We start from the raw sequence: 26152 nt of genomic DNA, 5'->3' as shown, positions 1-26152 counted from the left end.
TTGATCAACGTTTTTATAAATCTATCTGGTGTAAAACATATTAGTTGAACACATTATTTTAAAGTAAATATGTATAAAAGCATTCGTTTGGATTGACATACTTAAAAAATAAATAAACTTAAATTCAATATGTTTTATTGATGCATGACTTTCGTTAGTGTAAATATTGATTTTTTAGCAAACTGTCACCAAAGGAACGTTTAAACTCATGACATCGGGTCATATGGCGAAAGCCTTGGTGTTGCTCCTACGCCCACCTTTTTCATAATACATGGTAGAGGCGGTGAAATGTGCGGGTGGGTGAAGACTAAAGGGGATATTGTATAATGGCAGGTCAACGTGTTTCAAACACATTTTTATAAAATAATCTGTTATTTTTTAGTACATCATTATAATCTCGTTTGGTTCTCGGAATACAAGGGAGAAGTAACTAAGTGAACTCGGAAGTGTTGCAAGCAAGTTGTGTTTATAAATTTAGGAAAGAAATAATGAGATGAAATGTGAGAAAACATAAAATCACAATAAGGACCAAGACGTGAGTGCAATAACTCACGAGACACAAATGTATCGGAAAAGAAATAAAAGCTCGATCTTTTGGTCTAAACTCTAAACAAAAGATGGTGGGTGGGGGTTCTGACCTGACAAAGTATAATAGACAGATGAAAATACGTTGGAAAAGGGATGATCAACAACCTAAATGAGTGTTAGATAATAGATAAAATGTTTTTGGTTAAGCCGGGAACCATGAACACGTTTTTTTAGTGTGAGGATGTAGTGTGATAAATAAAGTAAAGCATAACCGATATAATAATATATAATAAGTGACATATTTTGAATAGAGTTGGTTACAATTTGCACCCGTGTGGTCAACATCAAATTGCATGATTACACCTCCATCACCACTTTCTGGTCAACAAATATATAAAGCTTGAACCCTCGTTTATTTTTCCCTCCAAATCTAAATAATGTATGTTATGTTTGACTTTTACTTTGACCATACACAATATTAACAATTGTGTTTGACTAACATAATACTAAAATTGGCATGATTAACTAACATAATACCTAATATTAACTGTTCATTGTTTGTTTGACTAACATAATACTAAATTTTAACTGGTTAACTAATATAATACCTAATACTACGCGTTTGGCTTTGTGTTTGTGAGCGTGTTTGACTTCATTTCACACCTATGTTGCTTTGTGTTTGACTGTGTGTTCGTGTGTGTTTGACTTCATTGCACGCCTATGTTACACTGTCCCTTTGACTTTGTGCTTGTGTGTGTGTGTTTGACTTCATTGCAATGCATATAAATAACATGCTGCATGATCATACATTTCATTGCACACCTATGACAATGTCGACAAGAGTGGTCATGGATGCAACTGATTGAGTACAAGGTGTTGGAAGTAATTTCGGATTCCAAGTCACAAGTTGGTGAACTTGAGGGACCAATGTTGACAAGCTGGTCATAGTTGGTTATATTTCCTAATTAGATTATATTTCTTAATTGTGTTGTAATTATAATAGGTAATGTCTTGGCTAGCAAGTTAGGTTAGTCTATATAAATCAAGATAGGTTAGACATTATAGATTGTGATGTATGAGATGCAACCGAGTTAGGGTTCATCTATAGGGACACACACGAGATGTAACCGAGTTAGGGTTCATCTAGATGCAACCAAGTTATGATTCATCAAGAGTCAAACCGAGTTATGGTTTGAGAGTTTGTAATCAATTTTTTGAGTTATATTTTCTGATTATTATAAACGAGTGTTAGTCGTTTTATTCGTGTTTGATTATCGATTCGGGACTTGACAAGGGAATCGACAAAAGTAGCCATGGAAACTGCTCCATGATGATTGTGTAACAATCCTTGTCATTTTTTAAAAGTATATTGGTTTTTAATGATCTAAACTATTGTCTTTTGGTCACTGCTGGTCCCAACTAATGAATTGGCTACTGATGGTCCCAACTTTTAAGGTATTTGTTCCTAACGGTCCGCGACTAACAAAATCCTAACGTCGTTAGTTCAGCTCGCCGGAAAAACGGTTTTGGCCGGAAAACTCAATTTTTTTTCCCGAAAACTCAACATTTTCGTCCTAAACATCTTGGTAACTTCGTTTCGGACCTTTAGGAACCCTTTTCTAGTTAAAGCCCCAATTAACGAGGTCGTTGGAAACCCGAGAACCATCATCGGAATCGGTTGATGGTGCTCAAGTGGTGGTAGTTGGTTAGTGGTAAGTCAATTGGCGGTATTGCGGTGTTCAGGTGGTGTTTTCCGGCAACAAATTTGAATTTTCCGGCAAAAAACGTTTTCCCAGTGACCTGAAACTAACGGCGTTAGGATTCTGTTAGTTGCGGACCATTAGGAGCAAATACTTTAAAAGTTGGGACCATCAGTAGCCAATTCATTAGTTGGGACCAGCAGTGATCAAAAGACAATAGTTAGGATCATTAAAAACCAATATACCTTTTTTAAAATATATTCATTCCATCCTATATTAAAACAAATTTTAAAATATTAGTAAATTAAATTGGAAAAAAGTATTTGAACACGTGATTCAAATGCAAAATATGGCGTGTTGTGGTAATAAACATTAGAAATTTAATGGCGCGTCGAATATTATAAATTGCCCATATTGATTTTGATTTATTTTGTAGGCTTGACACGTAAAGTTATTATTAACGGCATTTTATGATTGTTTTTTGGTTAGTGAATGTTAAACAGTAATGTAAAACTTAGTCAACGGTAATAAAGTCAACCAGGTCAATGATGTGCTAAGCTCAAGTTAGAAGTTAAGAGGCTACTTTGTAATTTGATTGAAGTTGCATGATTAGAGGCAAAGTGATGAAGCTAAACTTTAAGGGCTAATTGTGTTAATATGGAACTCCGAGTGTAATTAGCTAGAGGTGTTGTTCGAGATTTTTAATCGGGTTTTGGGTTATTTTGGTTTTATGTTATATGAATCATACATCTTTACTTCCTGAGATAAACCATGTGTTCAATATTTACGCGTGAACTTTTGCACCAGCAACTGTTCTATAGCGAACAATTTTGACCAAAACCAGATAGCGAAGGCTCCCTTGTTCCTTGGTCGTTTTGTTTTGTATTTACATCCATCACCATCGTCGGAGAAAATGCTACCCATGTTGGCTATGTGATGACTCTTTGGCCGATGCAGGTCAGCAGTGATAGTTTAGCAGAACATGAATGGTGATTTATCAAAACAAGTCAACAATGAGTGAAATATGGAAAATTTTGAAATATTTTGTTGTAGGAAATCAGACACTTTTTATTAAAATTAATAATAAAATAATAATGAAACTCTCGTTATTAAAATGGAAAACTAAGTAATAGCATCTAGCAATTACCATATTACAAAATTAAAATACATATGTAAACTATGAAATGAACGTTGCATATATATGAATTGATCAAACCAAGATCATCAAAAGGTATAGTCTTTAACTTTGTTCTTTAACAAGGTCTTCTTGTAGTGTTTTTAACGGCAAGAATGAACAAACTGATGTTAATGGTTATTTTCAATATTGATCATTAAACAAATTATATATATATCTACTTAGAAAACGTATCTGTCTCCATAGGCACAATAGCCTAAGCCTTATGTACCACGAAAAGGCCATACCCCCTAGGTTACAGCAGATAGATTAGTGTATTAGAACTTGGAAATATGAAAATAAAGTTTAGAGAATACTCCTCTCTCTTCTATTTTTTTATTTTTTTGAAATAAAGAAAATATGCTAAGGTTTCTTTGATTGGTGTATTTTTTAGTAAAACTCATTGTATGGACATTCATGTTCGTTATTTAATCACACAAACCATAACATCCATATCCATTAATCATGAAATAATCAAGAGTTAAAGCATTCATAACAGGCGCTCTATATTATATGAGGGAGCTCTTCATATTATAGAGTGTTGTGAGTAGGAGTGTTCATCGGGTTAGCCCGATCATGTTTCGGGTTAATCGGGCCAGGCTAGTCGGGTTTTCTTTAAAAAATATCTAACCCGCAACCCGACCCTATTAAGGTTCGGGTTTGTCAGGTTCGGGCTATTTGTGTTTGTCGGGTCCAGTTAGTCGGGGTAATTGGGTTAACCATGTTTAGTTTATAATGTTTAGTTGTTTTTGTGTTTGTAACTTGTAGCTTGCAAAATTTCTCATTCCACTCAATTTTCAATTTCTTTTATAAGTAATTATCTTATTACGTATATAGACTTGTAAGCGAACCAAACGGACATGAAGAAATGCATGTCCGTGTTATTTCATTTAACTTTTAACGAAAACGAACACTTAATCCAACAAATATTTATGTTCATGTTTGTTTATGATCGTTCATTCAAAATCTAAACGAAGAATTAACGGACATAAAGGAACATAATTAAACAAAGATAAACGAGCATGAAGGAGCATGAATGCACATACATTAACGAACATAAATGAACACACTTAAAAAAACACAAACAAACAAATATAAAACATATTATGGTGATATAATTAATAAATGCAAATAATATTTAATAATTTTCTATTAATATGTAAACGAACATGAACAAACGTAAACAAACTTAAATGAATGATCATAAACGAACGTTCACAAACATAGATGAATGAGTGAAACATCTGGTCATGTTCGTTCTTTAAGTAAATGAACCCAACATAAATAAAATTTTCGCCGAACGGTTCATAAAAAAGCAGAATAATTAACTCCTCTATAAAGCTTGCATTATTGCCTTTATAGTGCTTATTTCACCTTTTAATCATTGTAATTAAAGTTAAGTATCACCACTAATCGGGTTATTCTGGTTAACCCGAAACCCGACTTCCCCCCCCCCCCCAAAATGAAGTCGAAATATGACCCTCTTAACAATTTGTGTTATTCAGGTTAACCCGATTAATACTTTTTGACCATATTTAACCCGACCTGAATTTGCTTATTCGGGTTCGGGTATTTTGAACAACCCTAGTTATGAGTGGATGAGAGATAAAATATTATTATTCATGAGTAAACTTGGAGAAACAATGTTTATTTTCTATAATTTTTTTTAAATATTTGTTGTAAGTGGAGAAGAAAGAAATATTAATGATAAAGATATAAAAAAGCTTTATTTAATTGAAAATGATAGAGAAAAGGTAATGATTTTTAGTGTAATTATAGAGATAGAGAAGCTAGTGATAATACTCTTATGTGTAAGTATTAACATAAATAGATCTTCGAGATCTTGTGAGACATCATTAAAAAGGTCTTATGACCATCCAATTTATTCAAAACAAGTTGTTATAGGCGATGACACGAACCATCCAATTTATCGAGACATCCTTAATATAACCTAGAATAAGATAATTAAAAAAAGAGAAATATCTCATAGAATAGTCACAAAGTTTCAAAAGTGTTCCAATTAGGTAACTCATATACTTTTTTTTTTCAAATTGGGTCACGAAATCTTCAAATCAAGCATCATCTGATTTATTGCGCATCTAGAAAACAATGGAGGAAACACGTGAGGGTCGGGATTTACAATATATATCGTTATATGTAAAAAAAAATTAAAAACGCTAATTATATTAAAAATAAAAAATAAAATTCACGTTATCACTTACATCAACATAAAAAATCAGAGAAAAAGACTTCCTTATTGAAAAAAAAAAAAAAAACATTTTAAAACCTTATAATTTAATAAAACATGAAAGTCGATTAAATTAATTAGAACACTTTTTATTAATTTGAACCTCAATAAAAATATTTTGAAACAAGTAAAAAAGAAGCAGCTGAAGTGCTGACTGCACGGCACGATTGTTTAGTTTCCCGTAGATGGAAGTGAAATCCGCAATAATTAGGGTTACCTTCCTTCGCGGGTAACTCCTACTTTTGATGTTTCTTTCTTTGTTTTGATTTTAGGGCTTATAACTTTCTTATCCTTCCTTCGTCTTTATTAGTATATGCTTCCTGTTTGATAACTGTCTTGCTTTCAATTTCATGATTCCTAAGTGTTTATGCCTGCCTGCCTGCTAGGTTATTTCACCCACTGTTAAATGGACCTTTTCTTTTAATACTTGAATTATTAGGCTCATTCTGTGCAGCATTGTTTAGTATCAAATTCACAACTGAAGATGAAAACTAGAAGTATGAGCAAAGCTGAACGATTGTCTTCGGATAGAATCAGCACACTCCCTCAACCCATATTAGAAACCATCCTATCTCTTTTACCATCAACAGATGGGGCGGCAAGGAAATGTATAAATTTGAGCTGTATCTTGAGAAACGAGTTATATCAGAACAAACGTATGAAGTTTTCCATGATTTACACCAAGTTATGGCACTCCGCCAGAGTCCAATACAAGAGCTCACGCTTAACATGTGTAGCGATTTTGATTTTTTCGAATTTGATCAAATATTACTTAGTTTGTCGAGGAACCATACTGTCAAGAAACTACAACTTGCAGGATTGGATGATGAGGATGTCGACGGTTGGTATAAATTTCCCATGTCTATCTTCTCGATGCATCACTTGATAGACCTGGATCTCATTTTTTGTGAGCTTGACCATCCACCAGTATTCAGTGTATTATGTAGCCTTCAAAGCTTATCCTTGTGGGATGTAAAGATGCCTACAAAAACCCTTCTGCGTATTTTATCCAATAGTCCATCACTTAAGAGCTTCAGTCCGGTAAGTTCCCACTTGAATATGCGTTTTCATGCCACGGGCTTTTGAAAGTACCTACCTGAATATTGTTACGTTCTGCAGCTTTTATCTTTTCCCTATGATAAATGCACCATTAATGAGCTATTCGGGTGTTTACCTGTGATTGAACGTCTAACTACTTGGTGTAATGTCTCTGAGGTAATGTATATCCGCATTATAAAATAGATGAAGTGAAAGTTTAGAACTTTGGTTGTTAATCTTTGTTTTGCCTATGCTTTAAGTGGCTTGTTCTAGACTCGGTTCCACAAGAGCTTCCAACCCCACTAATACACCTCAAATACTTTCGTATTGGAAATATGGTTTGTCTTGACGACTATGTATTGGCTTTTCTTCTTGTTTTGATCAAGTGTTCTCCAAACTTGGAGAATATTAGCCTAACGGTAAATGCATAACTATATCTTGAAATGTGTTTGTTTTTTTGATTCTCATACCAAAACATGCTGACACAAACCTTCCTGTAGCTTGAATCTGGTCATAATTGTTATGAGGAATACTCCACTGTATGGGAAGGTTATTCAAATGTTTGGTTGTAGCATCTGACAGAATTAGAGATTGAATATTTGGGCAACTCGAAGCGTGAGATGGAGTTTGTGAAGTTTTTCTTGGCGAGGTCACCCAAGCTGAAGAAGTTGAGCATACGCAGCTGGGTTGAACCAAATCAAGAGTCGGAGATGTTAAAAACTCTCTTTGAAGCTCCACGTGCATCAGCTGTAGTAATAACCGTTGAAAGTTGCTACGTTGACATTATATCACTCTTTAAACTTTCTTGAGATTTATGTTGATAATCTAGAGTTTGTATTACTAGTTGTTCTTAGTGTAGTTCTGTTTCTGGTTAGTTTTTGGACCCTTTTGGCTGTTTGTCTTTCGTGTTATTTGTATATTCAAAACATACCTGATGTTAAGCTCTTTTGTGTGTTGTACTGTTGGCTGCAACAATAGATGTTGAGTTATTGGTCATAATGACAAAAAAGGTAAAGTAACAAATAATGTGGAACAATGGGCTCAATTTAACCCAATTGAAAGAATGCTTAAATTGTACCCATTTCACTCTTTTATCTAGGGCCCCAAACAGCTCGCCGCTTAAACTCGTTCGTTGCTCGTTTGGAAATTGTTCGAAAAATGTTCGCTCGATTGTAAACGAACCGCTCTGCTCGGTTCGGTTTGTAAACGAGCCAAGCAACTAGCAAAGGTCTGTTCGGTTCGGCTCGAATATTTTTAATTTATCTTATATATAATTATATATGAACAAAAATATAAATGAATAGAAAAAACACATAAATATAGGTATACAATTATTTAAACCATTTAAAATTTTCTTAATTTTGTCAATTTTATAGTTTTATTTGTTCACTTTAAATTTTCAGAATACATGAAGCTCGTTTACATGCTAATTATATCTCTGTTAATATTAAATTCTCATAAAAATTTACAACATATTACACGTTTGTCTAAAAACTACTAATATTTGTACAAAATATATTATTTACAACCTTCAAACTTGTTTCTTATTGAAAATTTTAATGTGAAAAATAAATAAATAACGCTCTAAAATCGCTCGATGTTTGATCGAAAAATGCTCGATTCGATTTTGGCTCATTTCGATTTTCGCTCAGTTCAAATTTCAGCCGTTCGGTTTGGTTTGGTTGTAAACGAGCCAAACGACGAACAAGCCTTCGCTCAGTTCGGTTCGGCTCGTGAACAACCCTACTTTTATTAGAAGAGAATTATACGGGGTAGAGGTGCACAGCCAACCGGGCTAACCGGTACGCTCCAACCTGAAATCCTAACCGGCCACCACTGACCGGTTTATACCCGTTTGGCCGTTTCTAACCGCCGGTTAGAAACAGATTTATATTATTGATCTCTGAAACTTGTTAATTGAACCGGTTTATTTTGTTGTTTTTTGTTATTTTTTTTAAAATCTTTTTTTTTCCGGCTATTTACCGGTTAACCGGTTCAGTTATACCTGAAACCAGTTATATCGATAAGGGTTTCTTGTCGCAAAACCGATTAGTACCCGACCCGATTAACCGGTTATTTGACCGTTGAACTCTAACCGGTTTTGTGTACCACTAAATTACGGGGTACTAGATGATGCAATTGAAAAGTTGATGTACTTCTGGGATTTAAATTCTGTAAAGCTAAGTTGTTGATTACGACTATATATAAGAGAACTTTTTATTATCTTACAACCCATAGTCATAAACATAGACATGGTTTATAATATGTCACCACATACGCATCCATCACCACACTAGAAACAATAAAAACCAACATGTAAACGTTTTACTTATTTGTCATGTGTTGAGCCATCCAAGCTGGTATTACTGCTGATGGTCGACCTACTCGCGGGTTCTCTTCTACTTCACCATCACCTCCAGCCTGACACGTGTTGCTACGTATCAAATGCACACGCGTTAGGCTTCCGTCTTTAATCATTTAACTTTTCACGACTTAACAAACAACTATATAAAAAGAAAAGAGTAACATTACCGGTTGCTTAGTATGTCAACATGAAATGATGGCATCATCTCATTGGTCTGCTGCTGATTTAACTTAATCTCGGCTACTTCTTTCTCCTTTTCTTTGATCTGCACAAATTTATTTGCTTACAAAGAAAGTTGTTCTAATTATGCAGCAAATTTTGTCCAACGGACACATTTTTAGTTGGATAGTATTATCATATTTGTGTTGTTCATGATCTGAAGTTTGTTTTGTACTAGGTCTAGACTAGAATACTAGACGTCCCAAAGTGAATGCTTGCTGAAGGCTACATGCCTAACGATAGGGGTGCATGAAACCGAAATAACCGACCCGTAACCAAACTAACCGAACCCAACACAAAACCGCTAATTTGGTCTTATGTGTTGGAAAAATAGAATATTGTGAATGAAGATTAATTATAATAATTAATATTAAACTCTTCATATAGTCATGAAACTCATGAGTAGAGCATTTTTATGACAATTGATTAGTTTTTATTAGATTACTAGTTTTAGAGCCCGTGTCACGCACACAATAATTCAAATTATAAGTAAAACAAATAATTACATAGCGTATATGAAAAAAAAATATATTACATCTATGCCTGTATCTATATAATATGTATATAAGTTGATTTTATTTATATCACAAATTGATTCTTTTTAATTTAACTTAATAAAAAAAATGTTCGTGCAAAATCGTACCCGAAAATGCTTCTTTCTATTAAAAAATTCATTCTCGGTGTCATATATGTATAATTAGAAGAATTTTGGTTATGAACCAATTTCGAAAATAAGACCTCTCATACGATAGTAGTTAGCCTAAATATAAAAGAGGCGTTACCTTTATTGATATATTTATCAATTTACCCCCCATCAAAGTAAAGTAGGATATTAAATTGTAGCAATGGATGTTCTTCAAGAACTATGTTTTCCTGAGTTACACCATAAAAAAGATTTTGATAAGTTTCAGAGGGCTTCTCGACTTTGTCATAATGACAACATAAAAAATAACATGTTAACCGATTCAATTTTGTGAATATTTTGTTTCATTTGAGCATAGTTATGCATGACATGCTTCCCATACAACGTTCTGATCACCATTGAAGGAAAAATTAATTTTGACATAAATATTTCAAATTTGATAAAAGTTATAAGCATTGATAGGCATGGGGGTGGCATGTCGAAAGTGTTCGCAATCTTTTCTTAAATTTTAATAGTTGAAGGAAAAATAGTCAATTTGCCAAATCCCAAACCTTTTGATTATTTCAAAAAATGCCCTTATAAATAAACCTGAAACCTGAATCATGTTTAAAATTTTAACTTTCATACTTTTGACATTTTGAAGTCAACACTTTGAACCCATAAAAAATTTGACGATAAATCTATTTTGCATTCTCAAACTTTTAAAAATACTCAAAATTTTCATTTTTGACCCGTAACAAATTTTGACCTAAATGTAGTTAACTTGTACCAAACAATCTATTTACCAACTTTTGACCCATAAAAAACCCGAAACAATTTTCATTTGAGAAACATGATTTGTTGTTAATTTTTGGAATTCACCTAGTATTTTGAAATATATAGTAAAATAGTAGGTTAATATTTATATTTATAAAAATATATAGATATTATATAAATATAGTGTAAAAGAAAAGTGAATAATTATTGATTTATTACATATATTAGGCATATTAGTTTTGGAGGGAAAAAATTATGATAATTAACCAAAACATGACAAGTGTCCATATTTATTTTATTTTATTAGAATAGGTAGATTAAATTCTAATTAAGACAGACTTTACTCACCCTTATCTCTTGTATATATAATAGGCTATGCGCCTTATTTGAAAGAAGCAAGAAAAAATACAAGCTAGAAAATTCAAAGGAAAATGCATGCATGCAAGAAGAGTTATTGGTGAAGAAGAAAGCTTTAAAGACTTATATATTAGAAACCTATGGAGATGAGTTTCCAAACCTATAGAGATGAGTTTCTCCACTTGATTCATTTACTTCTTTATTCTATTATTTTGCCATAAGTTCTAACACTACACTTTAATTACCTCGATATAACCTATGGAGATGAGTTTCCAAACCTATAGAGATGGACATCTCCGACAGTGCTAACTGCTTCGGCTGTTGTACGCTGGGAAACAGACGCGATGTCTTATGTAGAGGCGCGGAATCTGTTTTTAGGGAAGCGTATTGAACATGTGCCTCAGCCTTAACCGTCAACTTTTGTTTCGTTCATTTTTGCAGCCAAAGAGACTACTAGAAGTCGTTGATGTGGTAAAAGTTGGAAATTTTATTTTTTATGTTTGTGTCAAGAAGATTACAAGAAAATGTTGCTAAATAACAAGTTAAATACTTTATCATTTGAAGATCTTGAGTTGAATCATTTAACATATTTGTTACGTTATTTCATTGTTTATTTTATTTTAGCTTATGGTATTTATACTACTTATTTTCTCATGTTAATAACGAGTGTATCGTTATTATTTGTATTAATTTTAATATCAAAAGTGTCCCATATTCCTACAATCTTAAAACATATTTCGCGCCTCTACATTAGACAACGCGTCTGTGTTCCAGGATACAACAACCGAAGCAGTTTGTACTGCCGGAGATGTCCACACGCCTGAGATTACATTAGTTAAATTGTAGTATTAGAACTTGTGGGAAAAATAAAAAGAATGAAACGGTGGTGTAATCGAATGGAGAAACCCATCTCTATATGTTCTCAACATATGATTCTTTAATGCTTTCTTCTTCACCATAACTCCTCATGCATGCATGTATTTTTTTCCTTAAATTTCCTAGCTTCTCATTTTTCTAGCACTTTCCAATGAGACACATAGCCTACTATATTATACCAGAGTTAAGGGTGAGTGAAAAGCTTCACTTAATTAGAGACTTAATTCTCTAATAAAATCCATTAAGTGCCATAAAGAAAACTCTACTCAAGAATTTCAATATATGAAGAGTTATAGTATTAATAACCTAATAAATTAATTTCCATTCATTTTTTATAATTTTTCAACAATCCCCACATGAATGGAGATGTGCTTGCCTTAATGATATACAAATATTAGAACCAGATTCAGGTGGCCACTGAGGTTATAGTCTTAGAAAGTTGACAATAGACAATATTAACTTGTAAGTGAAGAACACATCATGACAATTGATCTCAACTACGCAAGTTATCTGTAGTGACTAGGCAAAGTCAACGATAATGTAATGGATCCAACAACCTAAGGGTTTAGTAGAGATCATGTTGTGGAATGAGACTAAAGCCCATGAAAAAAGGGTATATAAAGGAAACCTAACTTAGCTGACTGGAGATCCCAATATCTAAGTTCAATAGGACAACCTAATTATATATATTCATGGGTGGTCACTGTGGGGGCATAACTTATAAGTTAACACATGAGCTAATATATATATCTTCCTAAAGTATAAAGAGAGTCTAATTACTTCCTAGTCCATTCCTATAACAACAGCGACATGTTGTGAGGTTAAGCATAATATATGGTTAATGATCTGTGTAAATCATTATAACCTTAATGCTTTTAATGATTTCTGGATAATCACTTATGTGAAAGAAAAGTGGGGTCGCTTCGAATGAAATTGTGGGGTGTGCAATTCCTAGAGCTTTCACAGAACCAGGCTAGTGTTCCAGGACCATAATGGACACGACAATGAGGGGACGTGCCCGGTAGGGGTGTTCTTCGGGTTTTGGGTTGTTTGGGTCGGTTTGTTCGGGTTTGAGATCAAAACAAATTGACCCAAGAACCAACCCAAATAACTTCGGTTTATTCGGGTTTCGGGTTGAACGGATCGGGTTAATTTGGGTCGGGTTTTGGGTTTAACAAATTAAAAAAATATGTCCACCTTTGACAATGTTATAATTAAAAAAGCATATTCCAAGCCGTTATAAAACCATAATATGCAACCATATTCAACAATAACATATATTATTTAGCAAAACATGAAATTTATCATACATGCATGCATTAGACCGGATGAAGGAGTGTTGTAGTATGTATATCAATACAGGCTCGATACATATTTGTTTAAATACTTTACTATTTAAGTTTTTGAACTGAATATACATTCTCAACATGCTTTATGGTCATTAATGCATTGGGATGTGATAAATCCAATATTATCGAAGTCTTGAGAACAATCGAACAAGAATACATAAGGTCAATATGTTACTTCAACGCTAAACTACCCTATAAAAATTAGGGATACATGCATCGATGTATTATACTTCGGGTTATTCGGGTCAACCCGAATTTGGGTATTTCAACCCAAATACCGACCCGAATATTTTATCTCGGATTCGGGTTAGGAGCTTAATCGGTTCGGGTGAATTCGGTTCGGGTTATTCGGGTCTCGGGTCACTTCGATTCGGGTTCGTTATTCGGGTACGGTTAAAAAACACACCCCAAGTGCCCCGCTAGGGAGAGTATTGTGTGAAGTGTATTGTCGTCTACACAAATGGGGGTTTGTTCAAGGATATCACGTCTACTAACCGCTAGGAGACTAAGTATGCTTCACAAAGGAATGTTCAAAGCTAACACCTACCTATCCTGCAATACTCAACTGTCGAGGTTCTATTGGACATTTTGGTGTGTTTTGATCAATCTCCATTCATGTGGGGGATTGTTGGAAAAATAGAATATTGTGAATAAAGATTAATGATAATAGTTAATATTAAACTCTTCATATAGTCATGAAACTCTTGAGTAGAGCCTTTTTATGACAATTGATTAGCTTTTATTAGATTATTAAATTCTAATTAAGACACACTTTACTCACCCTTATCTCTTGTATATATAATAGACTATGCGCATTATTTGAAAGAAGCAAGAAAAAATACAAACTAGAAAATTCAAAAGAAAATGCATGCATGCAAGAAGAGTTATTGGTGAAGAAGAAATCTTTAAAGACTCATATATTAGAAACCTATGGAGATGAGTTTCCAAACCTATAGAGATGCGTTTCTCTACTTGATTCATTTACTTCTTTATTCTATTATTTTTCCATAAGTTCTAACACTACACTTTAATTACCCCAATATAATCTCGGGCGCGTGGACATCTCCGGCATTGCTAACTGCTTCAGTTGTTGTACCCTGGGAAACAGACGCGATGTCTTATGTAGAGGCGCGTAATCTGTTTTAAGGGAAGCGTATTGAACATGTGCCTCAGCCTTAACCGTCAACTTTTGTTTCGTTCATTTTTGCAGCCAAAGAGAATACTAGAAGTCGTTGATGTGGTAAAAGTTGGAAATTTTATATTTTAAGTTCGTATCAAGAAGATTACAAGAAAATGTTGCTAAATAACAAGTTGAAAACTTAATCATTTGAAGATCTTGAGTTGAATCATTTAACATATTTGTTACGTTATTTCATTGTTTATTTTATTTTAGCTTATGGTATTTGTATTACTTATTTTCTCATGTTAATAACGAGAGTATCGTTATTATTTGTATTAATTTTAATATCAAAAGTGTCCCATATTCCTACATTATGTTTTCCCAAAAACCGAATTCCCAGTTCTATTGCAATACCGGACCAAACCAACCTTTATAATAGTAACTAAACCGGAAAAACTGAATTTTGTTATTGAATTTATTAATTATAATTTTTACTTTTGAATGTTAACTCATAAAAGAATAATAAATAGTGTAGGTGAAAAATTTTAAACCCAAATGTGTAATAATCAACTAATAAAAAATTTACGCCGAAGTTTCAAACCCATATTCATTACTTAGGCCACTTTTTTTTTCGCCTAAAATTCAGCCCAAATGGCAAAACAGAAAAAACTGAAATCGAACTGGACCCATTGTGAAAACCAAAATTCAGAAACCGGAAAAACCGAAACCCAATGGGAAAAAAAACCCGAAAACCAAATTTTTAGTTTTGGTTTGGTTTGAGTCAAAACCGACCAATACACAGCCATACCCAACACACACTTTATCTAGTAAGGCTTCGTAGGGTACTGGTGGGCCCGTGACGGTAAAAATTAAAAAACTTAAATCTAATTAACAAAAATTTGCTTGTTAGTCTATGGGTAATGGATTATAAGTGGTGGGAGGCCAAGAGGCGACCACATCAGCCAAATGGGGTGCCAAAAACGAGTATGAGGGCGCCAAACTCCCATCGCCAAGGCTTTAACGGAGGTTTGAGAGGTAGGCTCCATCCCAATCAACCAATCACACATTTTTTTTATCTTTAATTTACATTTTAGTTAAAATCACCACACCAAAATGAAAGGGTGGTTAGTTAGGCTGTATGCTATGGTGAGGGGCATTGAAGCCCCTCCACAGTGCCGGCCACGTCAGCGTCACATGGGCACCGAGGGCTTCGAAGGCCTTCTCCATAACGTCCCGCTATGGTTAAAGCCCCCTTAGGCGCCCCATTATATATATAAATATATATGTATGTGTGTGGATGAGAGTGAGAGAGAGAGAAGGCGCCGGTCATCTGATGCCCCCCCCCCCCCTCGCTTCCACGCCCGCCTCCACCGCGCCCCCCGGCGGTGTTCCTTCTCCTTCGGCGCCCATTATTCCCCTCCACCGCGCCCATAGCGTGGAGTCTTAAAGCCCCCACTGCTTACGTGGCAGTGACGTGACACTTTGGCATACACCATATGTTTAAGCCACTACACAATCTTATTGAATATGAGACATGGGTGTACCGTCTTTTGGAGCTGATTAATCGTTTCAAGCATCAGATGGTTCTGCAAATAACATAATCGCGGTTTAAATCTCACTAATTAACATTTGATTGACATGAAAGAAATGAAGAAGATCCGCAAATATACCTTTCTTAACCTAATGTGTTTAAGGCCTGTATCAATTTGCTGCTCTAGACTCTGAATCTCTTTCAGACTCAAGGACTCAAGTTCTTCTCCCATTAAATTCCTAAAATACATAAAAACATGTTTTTTAACAGAATCTTAATCAAGCACTTAACATTTGTAGCTACCTTTGTCGTTTATGCAAAACCTCGATTCTAGCTTTAAGCTTGACATGATCCATAGTTGAGATTTCCTATAAAAATTTAAAGAATCAAGTCTTTGATTTTGAGAAAGAAAACAGTTAATAAGCACGATATTTGAACATTAACGGATGGCTTTAAGCGTGACATACTTCGATGTTTGTTGAATTATGTTGCGCCTCCGCATGCAAGTGTCTTTCGTACCTCTCAAGGATCCTTTCCATTCTGTTGTTAAAAAGATGGTGTTATTATAATGTATAAAAAAATCAAAAGAAACCAGAATTAGATCAAGTAAAACAAGCATATTCAATTCAAATAATTACTATCATATATTCATATATAAATGATATTCTATGTAACATCATTTATCACGCAGTGATCACAGTTGAACTGGAATGTTATATCTACCTCTTATTATTTTTAAAATTTTTCATGAAAACATGTTGTTGGCCTTCATGCATGTACTTCAGTTTAGAAAATTTTGAACTTGTGAAATGATTCAATTTTAGTAAATATATCTTCAAACATCATTTATGAAAGTACGTAAATGCATGCTTAATTACTGAATGAAGGTGTTACATGAAAATAACCATGCATTAGTTCCTGTCTTATAGAATTCCTCTTAGACTACACGCTATGGGCGCCGAAGGAGGAAGGAACACCGCCGGAGGGCGCGGAGAGCTGGGCTTCTTCTGGACGGCCGGCGCGGAGGAGGGTGGGGTGGACCCCCTCTTTCTCCATCTCTCACACACATGCATATATGTGTGTGTATATATATATATTGGGGGGGAGGTCCCAAGGGGCTTTAAACCATAGCGGGGTGGGTTTCGAAGCCCCGTGGCATTGACGTGGTGATGACGTGGCACGGTGGAGGGGTTTCGATGCCACCCACCATAGTGGATAGCCTTAATGACTTAATGTGCTTTATATTCAATTATTTTCACGGCCGAAACAAGCAAAGATGCCAGGATTTAGATCAAATTTACCAGATCCATAAGCTTGTTTGCATCCTAATTTGTTAAATATAGTATGAGACGAAAGTCTTTCTCATATATTCGTGGTACAAGTTAGCACTACATTTGATAAATTAATGCATTTTCATTAAGTTTTAAGCCTATCGTCCCACGTCCAAGTTGGATAAGAGAGAGTTCATCTTTTTGTGTACTTAAACCATTTGCTTAAAATCCCTCAATTAAGAGATAATTTATCAATTTTACTTCACACAAAGTTGAATTCATTCATCATCATGTGTCATGTGTATGAATCGACCAAGGATACATAAAAACTTAGGGCTGAGCACGGTTTGGTTCGGTTCGGTTATTAGGCGAAACCCAAACCGAAACCGAAGTAATCGGTTATTTGAATATGCAAACCGTTCAGTTTTTCGGTTTTTCAGTTAATTTCGGTTTTCGTTCAGTTATTTTCGGTTTTTTTTTTAAATTATGTATTGACATTGCAAAAAATTAAAAAATGAAAATGCATATATTAAGCTTGTATAAGAACGTGTTAGATTACCACAATCCATATATATACTGAATTCAAAAAAAAAAAAAAAAAAACGCGTGTTACGTGGAACTATACGAATACAAAGTTGCTAAATAGAGTTTAAAAATTAAAAAGTACTAAAAGTTTAGTCTCGATCTTCATTTATTGAATGACATTTATCTTAAAAGTTTAGTTAATTCCTCATTATCTTGATAATCTTTATCATCATCAATTGCTTCGGTTCGGTTTTTTTCGATTTTTTTTCACATTTGGTAATTAGGGTTATCTTTTTAATTATACTTGAATCTATTATTTATTGTTTAGAAGCATCAATTGGGTTACATTTTTGACAAATTTTGTTGTCCGACAGGTGTATGATGAAATGCATGTAGCTAAAAAGGTTTGATTTTTAAAAATGGATAACCGAATCGAAACCGAAATTTTGTTTTTTCAAAAGAAACAAAAAATTAACCGTCGGTTAATGCTTCGGTTCGGTTTTTTCGGTTAAATTGGTTTTCTGCTCACCTCTAAAAAATTCGTTAATACTCCTCCATTTTAGGTTTTGAATCAACCATGTTGTAGTTATTACAATTACTGACAACTAACTTCGGCCATTGTAAGGTTCATGATCTGGTATATGTTTCTTATATCGTGTATACGGAAATCACTTTCCAAAAGTGGTATTTCGACCCCTTAAATACCTAGGTGTCAAAAAAATCAATTTTGGAATAACATAGGGAACTAGCACTTAAGTATAAAGCAATAATTTAACAAAATTTCACAGAAGATATATTGTAGATATATAGGTTGTATAATGTTTATTATGCATGTCTCAAAATATTTTTAGGACCAAGAAATAATGTAACATGAATATTTAACTAATGCACCTTTTCATGAAACATTGCATTAATGTTTAAGAAGGTTAGTTACAAATTTAAACATAAAATGACACCTTTTAAAATTTTGCGTAAAAAGTTGTTACAACTACGACAGTTAAATTTTTGTTATACTATAACATCTATGTAGAAGGCCGGTGTAAGGGTTATATCTAACATATTTATACACAACAATATTCAAAACTACGACCTACCGCATGTGCTGATGTGCATGCACCCACAGACCAACGGATGTGTAAAATGTTGATCCAACATTTGATGTTTGTTGACCTATAAAAGGTATATCGTCCCTTTACTTAAAATTCAGAGTAAACTTCAATTTATTTATAGCCATTTCAAGGATCAAATTTCACTTATGTTTCTTACAAAGCAGGTAATCTATGTCTATATATTCTAGAAGCATATAATCCATATCTTCTAGTTTGTGTACTTGTCCTCACTAAAATCACCAACATATTTTGATACGACCCACGTACCCGCTGACTCAATCCAGCAGACCCGACTCAGTAACTCAGTTAACAAAGAGTGAAGAAGTCAACAATTAATTCTTAAAATCATGCATGCATTATAGGATAAGAGATATGCACGTTTATATTTTCTTCATGTTTAATTACTTCATTCATAAGGGGGTTGTGGCGCAGCTTGTTGCCCGCTTACCAGCCACTTTATTGTAAATCGTTTGGTTGGTTTCAACGAATTACCATCAAATTACTTTATTTACATGCTTGCATTATCTCCATATTTCTAGCATCACGCTAATTAGTTTATGCAATTACTTCATGTATTTAAGTTGAGTTTGAGTTAATGAAAAAAAACAGAGAAAATTGTTCCAAAAATCTTTTCTTCTTATTTTCTTGTTAATCTTGATGGTTGACCCACTTAAGGGTTACGATCTATTTACTCGTTTTTGTGTGATCATTGATTTACACATTCTACATACGTACAAGTTGAGCTGGTTTACTATTTAAGAAGTAACTTTAATATACTTTTATTAGTTTGATTTCATTTCTATTGGCGGTGCTTAAAATATCGTAACATACAAATAATTAAAACATTAATCAATTGATCTTTAAAATTCAACAATGTAACTTATGTAAGTTTCCACCTAAGCAAACCATAAGATATTTACATAATATAAAAACTGACCAATCTGTCACTTGGAACGTGAAAAAGTAAAGATAACTTTCACTGTTTATATAAAGTGAGAGAGTCTATAAAACTCTAACATATTATCCTATTATACATGATAATCAATCAAACTATGTAAATATCTCGTGCAATTAACCGTATTATGCAAACTTCTTTCATTTTTAAGAACACAAGACAACTAAACCATAATAATAGTTCAACAAGTTTTTTTTTTAAGATATGACTTTATATTTCTCATTAAACTCAAAACGATTACAATAAAGTGACAGACAAACGAACAACAAACTGCGTCGAAGCCCCACTTTTGAATAACAAGTTTTCAATTAAATCTAGGATTTCTTTTGAAAGAAAACATGTTATAAAAGACCATCTAATATCATCAACCGGTCCGACCAGAGAACCTAGAACTTATTAAACCGCAGATTCAATAACAAGTCCGGTACGAAAACGATGAAATTAAACATCGCCTAATAAGTTAATATCCCAATATATTGCTAGTAAAGCCAAAATCCCTAAAGCCCCACACACTTGCAAGAACTCATCATGACTATCCCAAACGGATTGAAAGCCACACAAATAAACGTGTCATGCATTGATTCCACCCATATTACAGTTTCCAACCATCAGATTTGAATCAATGAGCTGATCAAGAAAGCCGTAAAAGTATAGCCATATCAAATAGTAGTCTAAAACTCCATCGTTATATTAATTTTGTGATAAATAATATTTACGAATAATCTCTATTTATAAACCAATGTTGTAAAAGTAGGTTTAAAAGGCCGAGTACTCCTCGAGTAGTCGCTACAAGGTACGTCGCCGAGGGGAGTTTCTTTTAACTCCGCCTAATTACTAAGAATCGATCAAAGATGGAGTGCGTAAAACTAAAAGAAACAACTAAAATTGCATAAGCTAATGATGGAGTGCGTGAGTATAAATACGTACGAAGAATTGGTAGAGTATTCGCAGAGCTTTCCTTTAGTTGAGAAGACGATAAGTGCAACATCGGCGTCACATAGAACCGAGATCTCGTGAGATTTCTTCAACAGTCCAGACCTCCGTTTCGAAAACGTCACCTGCCGGTTTATCTTATTCTCTATCCTCTTCAACGTCACTTTTCCTCTACCCATCTCTCTCTCTCTCACACACACACAAAGGACTTCTTGTTCCACAGTTGTAATTACTGAATTCAGCTACAAGATAATGATTTTATTTCCTTCAAATAAGTGTTATATATGCTATATTTAAATACCCATCACCTAAAATTTACAAACACGTGGTAATAAATAAATATATTTTGACTGTTCAAAAAAAAATAAATATATTTTGTTACTACCATAGATATAAGTATATAACGAATAATAATAACATGTTTTTTTTTCTTATTGAACAATAATAATAATAATAATAATTATTATTATTATTATTACTTGTAATTTCGTAATGTGTAGGATGATGTTAAAACGAGTGAAGATGGATTTGAAGGGTTAATTCTTGTTTAAAAAATATAATAGTTGTTTAATAAATGGGAATATCCAAACTTATGCAAGAATAAGGAGGAACAATTTCCAAAAATCAGTAACAATTATTGAGAAATTTTCAAAAATGGTTATAACGAATTTGAGTGGAAACATGTTGCTGAATAATGATGTTCTCGTCGCTTTCAATGTTTTAGATATATTTTATAATTTATATTATTATTATTATTTATTTATTTTTTAAGTATTATTCAAGATCTGAACATCAATCTTTTGGTTGTGAAACACGTCTTAAGCTTTCGAATGCTTCTTAAGAACTCATTATTAGTATTTTCATTTACTTGCTATTTTTCTTCTTATGAAATATATATAAAGTTTGACTAAATCTGAAAATAATTTTGTAAATAACATTTAAGCAATCTATTTAATAAGTTTTTAAACTTGAGCTTAATTAAATAAGAAAAATAAAAGAAATTCTATTTTTGGAAATCTTAGGAGAGCCTTTAAAAAGAAACTTTATAATAAAAAAAATGATGATGACGAAGATAAAAATAATAATATTTGGGAGTTTGGAGACAGGAAACCAAGTGGTATTTGAAAACCATAGTTGTTTTGGAAATAACGTTGTCGATGTATTATTGGGTGAAGAACGTTGTCGATGTATGATTGGGTGAAGAACATATTGGAGCTATTCTTATCCAATAGAAAAGGGACCACATAGTACAAGTGGAAGATGGTGGGTCTGAGAGGTTTAAGTGCAAATTGCCTAATCCAAAATAGCATATATTGACCAAAGAGATTCCACCTTTAAGGCTGAGGGGTGTGGGGCGCTAACCTGGGCGCGAGAGCCCCTTCGCTCGCGCCCCCAGGCGCTAACCCCACACCACCGGGGCGCGAACCGGGGCGCGAACGGGGCGCGAGCGCGAGCCCCCAGGCAGGCGTGAGTGTGGTCACGGGAGAAGAGAGAGAAAGAGCCGTTGAGCTCGAGAGAAAGAGCCGTTGGAGCTCATTATTTTTTAAAAAAAAAACCTTAAAACCTCTATATAATACCCCAAATTACTCTCATTTCAACCATATCAAAACACAATTTCACCTTACAAACCCTTATATAATATCCCAAACTCCTATATAATACCAAAAAATGTCTGGAAATTGGTACCCAAACCTAGATTCAGATTATATTGACGACGATTTATGGTCGTCACCAGACCAACCGATGTTTTATTCGGGGCCGCAAGAAACATCCGGCTTTCAACCATCCAACATACAACCGTCTCCTAACTTTGTTGTTCCAGAGACACAAGAATCACACGGTGATGCTACGGGAGCAAGAAGACGCGTCCACCGGAAAAAACAACTTGCAACGGACGGGCCGGGACTGGCTTCGACTCCGAGGACGAAACGGAAAACCACTCCGTGGTCATCGGATGAGAAGGAAGCCTTGTGTCGGGCTTGGATATTCATTTCTGAGGATCGGCGTTGCGGTAATTGTTACAAGAGACTTCAGTAACCTAAATCCAGTCGATCAAATGCTGATGGAAAAGCAAAAGGAACGTATCCGAAAGAGGTTGATCGAAGAAGACCAAGCCGAAGAATAAGAATAATGTTTTTTTAGTACTTTAATTTTTATTTTATTTTTAGATATTAATGTGTTTTTTTTAATGTGTGTTTTTTTTAATAATTTATGAGTTTTTTTAATAATACGTTTTTTGAATATATTTATAAAAAAATAAAAAAAAATCCGCTGGAGCCCCTGCTGGAGCCCCTCCACACCAGGGCCAGGGGCTCCAGCGGGGGCTCCAACACCCCCCTTATCCAGTTTCTCTCTCTGCCACACGTCACAATATTATTGGCTGGAGCCCCCACTCGCGCCCCCGTTAGAGCCCCCCACACCCCTCAGCCTAAAGAAAGAACATTCACTTCCCAAAAAAATCAATTAGCTTCTCTAATTTAACTGAGTATCTAAATTTAGATTTCCGAAAGTTTTTAATAGTTCATATTCTTTGTGTGAAATTTCAGTAGATATCCAATCAATATTCGAATTCTATAAAGAGATATTTAACATAATTAAGATATATATATATAGGGTAAGGTTAAAATAAAAACCCATTTGAGTTGTGAAACCCACGAAAACCCTATGTAACATCGTTTTTTTTTGTTACATGTAATATATGTTGTAACATTCAATACAAAACATAAAAAAAAATGTTTTGCTATTTTTTAACATTTTTTTACTAATTTTTATATATGTATTCAGGTGAGAGAAAACGTTATATATATATATATATTCACATTTTTTATTCACTTTAATTGTGGACCACAAGATTTAAACATTAATTAAAAACATGTGGTTGAAAATAAGTTTCTAGAGTTTTCACAACTCAAGTGGGTTTTCATTTTATATTTAGCCTATATATATATTGATCGATCAACAAAATAATTTTATTAAAAAATGCAACACTAGCAAGAAGCTAGAATACCAAGAACACAATACAACCAAATTTGGGATGTGGCACCTTACAACGCATTAAAATTAAACGTACACCACTTTTCTCACGTTAAATTCGGCCACCTTAAACGACTTTTTACCCCTAAATAGCTCAAAGCTTTTTAAAGCTTCAAAAAAATATATTTAAAATATCTTAAAATTATCTAAAATATAAGCGAATTTTCAGAAAGTCATACAAAATATCCAAAATATAAAAAAAAATTAATTGTTTAATAATTAGAATAAATATTTCAGATATCCGAAATATTTAATATTACTATCTAGATCCAAATTTTCATATTCAAAATTCAAATAATTCATGTTTGGTTTTAGATCCAAAATTTTTGGCAAAATCATCAAATTAAAGTCAATGTTACAACGGATATCCAAACCACCCATGCTAAAGTCTCCACATTCAGAAGTTTTTATACTTTTCACCTATTTAACCTCATTCGGTGTAGGGCCTATATTCTATATTATTTTTAGGATTGTGTATATCGTTCTAGTTTGCTTTTTGACGATGTTTGGGGACCCTATAAAAGGATCACTTTACCCATTCTCCATAACCTTTAACTCCAACAACTCAAGAAACAAACTTTTGGAAATAAAGTTCTCTCTCCATTTTCTCTCTTTTACATAAACAAACTAAGATCCGAGATCCGAGTGTTGTCGGTGATTTCCGCTAACTAACAACACGGATTGATCCGAGTCAAGTTGTGTGATCCATCTAGAGGACCTACAAGTGGTATCAGAGCAAAAACAAATCAATTGTAGGTCCCGAAACCGGATTCGACACCGAACGGCTTTGTTCTTGCTAATTTTGCTCGAGATGGGTGCGGTAAATCAAACGACCGAACATAAATAATATAAAGATAAAATAAATGAACGATCTCATTGTCGGTTAAAGATTTGATATATTAATAAACGAACCGACCCATCCAAGGTGAGCTCCCCTTGGGTGGATGACTTACACAATGAAAAACACACATATAAAATACAACATATGTCCCTATTTATAGATAAACAAAAAAACATTCTAGAAGCATTCTCCTATTGAAGTTAAACGCGTGACTCGGATCAATCCATGTTGTTGGTTAGCAGAAATCACCAACGACACTCGGATCTTTGTTTTGTTTAGTTTATTTGCTTGAAGATAAGAAAGAAAAAGAGGATGGAGAGAAGAAACTTTATTTTCTAAAAAGCGTCTTGAGTTGTGAAGAGTTAGAGTTGGAGAAATGGGTAAGTGACTCTTTATATATGGTCCCCATTTCTCTAAAGTTTACATAATAAACCTACAAAATAAACGTACCGAGTACGTAATACACCGACTAAAAGCAAACTAGAACGACATACACAATCCTAAAAACAATATAGAATATTGGCCCTACAATCTCCCTATAGGATTGAGTATGTCAAGGAACCTTCGTCGAATTCTTTGCTTCGTCTTTATTTCTTGAAACTTAGTACTTGTCTTGATCCAGGATCTTGAACCAGATGGATCTTGAACAGTTCTTTATTTTCCTTTCTTGTAGACTTGAACTTCAATCTTATTTTCTGGGAAGGATCGGCAACAACAAATTTTAGAAACATCAGATGCGGGAGGCTCGGCATCTAATTTTATTTTGTTGACTTTCTTGAGCCGACTGATTTCTTTCCTTGTCTTCAAACACGATCAGTTCATCCTAGATTTAATCACCAACATTCATGTTCTCGTTTTCTTTTAAGCGCTTCAACATCTGTAATTCTAAATAGACTTGATCTTGATCCACCTGTCCATGTATAACTGCACAAAACTTAGAACGAATAAGATTCGTTCACAGACCCTCTCGAGGGTCAAAGAGGAATTCGTTCACAGGCCCTCCCAATTTCAGTCCCTTAACTTGTAAATGATTTGTTTAAGTCCCAGATTTCCAACGAACTTCGCATGAACGACTTTGACAACAAAACACATGATTTTGAATAAAACAAGATTTAATAAAAATATGTACAAACACAATAAAAACTTAAAATCTTTTTGGCGTTTTCATATATTTTTAAAATTACGAAAATATATACATAATATTTTGAAGTTGAAACATAAAATAAAACAAAAATAAGATAGGATTAAAGATGAAATTAATATTACATATCAATAATATTTACAAAAAAGTTTACTAAATTAATTTTCTGAGAAAGATCACAACATGGAATCACATTATCTGTTAACGTTCTAGATCACACTTCTATTTGGACATTATTATGAAAAGAACCCAAAGTCGATTGTAGATATAATTTGTCCACTTTCAACTTAACAAGTATTTTGATGTCAACATGATACGTTAAAGGTTCAATTAGGCACTGGTACTTATGTGGTCCCCACTTAGTCAGACATGTTACTGATTCCATCATACCTCGGGCTTACTTTGTGTTAACATATCACCTCAACTTGACTTAAACATTT

The 26152-nt window shown here is 33.8% G+C and overlaps 1 protein-coding gene and 1 pseudogene across 1 annotated transcript; one reads left to right on the top strand and one right to left on the bottom strand.

Moving 5' to 3' along the window:
• Nucleotides 1-6117: 6117 nt before the first annotated feature.
• Nucleotides 6118-7497, top strand: LOC143619533 (F-box/FBD/LRR-repeat protein At1g13570-like; annotated as a pseudogene).
• Nucleotides 7498-8980: 1483 nt separating this feature from the next.
• Nucleotides 8981-20895, bottom strand: LOC143619703 (agamous-like MADS-box protein AGL8 homolog). Its single transcript, XM_077091571.1, has 7 exons — nucleotides 20692-20895; nucleotides 16372-16444; nucleotides 16208-16272; nucleotides 16044-16143; nucleotides 15918-15959; nucleotides 9221-9318; nucleotides 8981-9122 (listed from the first exon to the last, which is right to left on the bottom strand). The coding sequence occupies exons 1-7, from the start codon at nucleotides 20874-20876 to the stop codon at nucleotides 9014-9016; spliced, it is 672 nt and encodes a 223-aa protein (XP_076947686.1). The 5' UTR covers nucleotides 20877-20895; the 3' UTR covers nucleotides 8981-9013.
• Between the last annotated feature and the right edge of the window lie 5257 nt (nucleotides 20896-26152).

This window comes from Bidens hawaiensis, unplaced genomic scaffold (assembly GCF_021521415.1).
Source record: "Bidens hawaiensis isolate Kalapana, Puna unplaced genomic scaffold, B.hawaiensis_p1.1 tig00002477_1, whole genome shotgun sequence".
NCBI classification, from domain to species: Eukaryota; Viridiplantae; Streptophyta; class Magnoliopsida; order Asterales; family Asteraceae; genus Bidens; species Bidens hawaiensis.
Note: the sequence above shows the minus strand (reverse complement) of the source record. Positions and strands in the feature narration are given on the sequence as shown.